Here is a 1,509-nt window from a genome sequence, read left to right as displayed (position 1 = left end):
ATTTTTTGGAAGGTCTCCAGGATAGCAGCACCCATAGAAAAGAAACAATGAATATTGGGCCTTAAACAAATTTAAATCTGGGCACCCATTATGTTACCACAACTTTTAACATGGTGTCCCAAAAATATCCAAGTTGTAAAATGTTCAAAAATATCAGTAGTTAGGTAGATATTTTGCTCTTGCTAATTTAAATTTTATGGGTCTTTTGAAAAGACTTACGGTACGCATCATGAAGGGTAAAAATTTTAAAAATTTGATTTCCACAAATTTAAAAATAAATATTTAGTTAATAGTTTCTTTTGTATTAAATACCCTAACAAGTTGTCAAAGTGAAAAATCGTTTGTTTATACCTAACTCGTACTTAATGACTAAACCAATTGCTAGTCACAGAAAAAAATATCATGCCCGAATAAAAAAGAAAAGTAGATAACACCTACGATCATACAAAATAAAATTAATTTATGAAAAAAACCCATATTTCCATGTTCGGCCATGGATTGTGAATAATGGGCATTATTCTGTCCCATTCGATTAATGGGCCTAAGCCAAAAAAATTCACAAAATAGTCGGCCCTAAGTTTACCCTAATTTTAGAAAAAAACTTAAATAGAATAGTTATCTATATGGCGTCGGGCCCGACCGTAAAAATAAAAAAAATAATTGAAGATGGTGTCACACAAAAATATTTCAACCCGTCGTACTAACCACAGCTTTGGCAACACATTTCCGACCAATAATTGTATCATCGGTGGGGTAGCTATCTAGGAGCCAGATCTTCCAGCCTTGTATATCCACAACCATCAAATAAAAGTGATTTTCCTGATCCACCTTCAGCCTGTCTTTCATTTGAACATATACCTATACAAAGCATACACTCTCAGGATTGATGTAGTTAAATGCAATTATGTTTTTACATGTACCATATCCCAAAACCCTTACATATTTTAGCGCGTTAGGTGTTGGAAGATAGTCTCTGCTGAAGAATGCGTCGATGTCCCCATCAGTTATGTTGGGATTCAATACGAACTCCTGCTTATTTGCATGGTTTTTGGCTTAGAGCAAGAGCGAAGCATAACTAACGAAGCGGATTCAGAAGTCTTGGAAAACATTATTGAAAAGTTTAACGGAAGTGACCATACTGTGTGTTGCTGCAATTGTGACTGTGTCCAAGCTGTCTTCAACGCCATGAGTTGCATAATGTATGCTGATAGTTCTTGGCCCGGCAGCAGGCAGTTGAAGTCTTCCCTGTCGAGCTTCATGTCACCTCTTTTAAATAGCGTCTCCTTAGGGTTCATGGAGTCTCCGAATATGTAAGCTATTGAATGGGCCTCTTCCAAACAATACCGCATGGCCTTTGTTATCTTGAATCTCAAATGAATAAACTAAAAAAACAATATAACCATTGCTTAGATTACAAGTATGAGTTATGGATTATTGCATGTAAACAAGATTGACAACCAGAACTTACCGGCAGGAAAACGACCCCAACCAGCGCAGAGGAGATTTGGG

General features: G+C 36.4%; 1 protein-coding gene across 1 annotated transcript in view; it reads right to left on the bottom strand.

Annotated features, from left to right (window-relative positions):
* Positions 1 to 1,503, bottom strand: part of LOC107648289 — a 2,988-nt gene extending 1,485 nt beyond the window's left edge. The window contains exons 1-4 of the mRNA XM_021104607.1: positions 1,469 to 1,503; positions 1,140 to 1,382; positions 940 to 1,029; positions 706 to 858 (exon numbers count right to left, since the gene is read on the bottom strand). Of these exons, the coding sequence (XP_020960266.1) occupies positions 706 to 858; positions 940 to 1,029; positions 1,140 to 1,349 (453 nt within the window). The 5' untranslated portion in view covers positions 1,350 to 1,382; positions 1,469 to 1,503. The remainder of the gene's footprint in view (positions 1 to 705; positions 859 to 939; positions 1,030 to 1,139; positions 1,383 to 1,468) is intronic.

This window comes from Arachis ipaensis, chromosome B06 (assembly GCF_000816755.2).
Source record: "Arachis ipaensis cultivar K30076 chromosome B06, Araip1.1, whole genome shotgun sequence".
NCBI lineage: Eukaryota > Viridiplantae > Streptophyta > Magnoliopsida > Fabales > Fabaceae > Arachis > Arachis ipaensis.
Note: the sequence above shows the minus strand (reverse complement) of the source record. Positions and strands in the feature narration are given on the sequence as shown.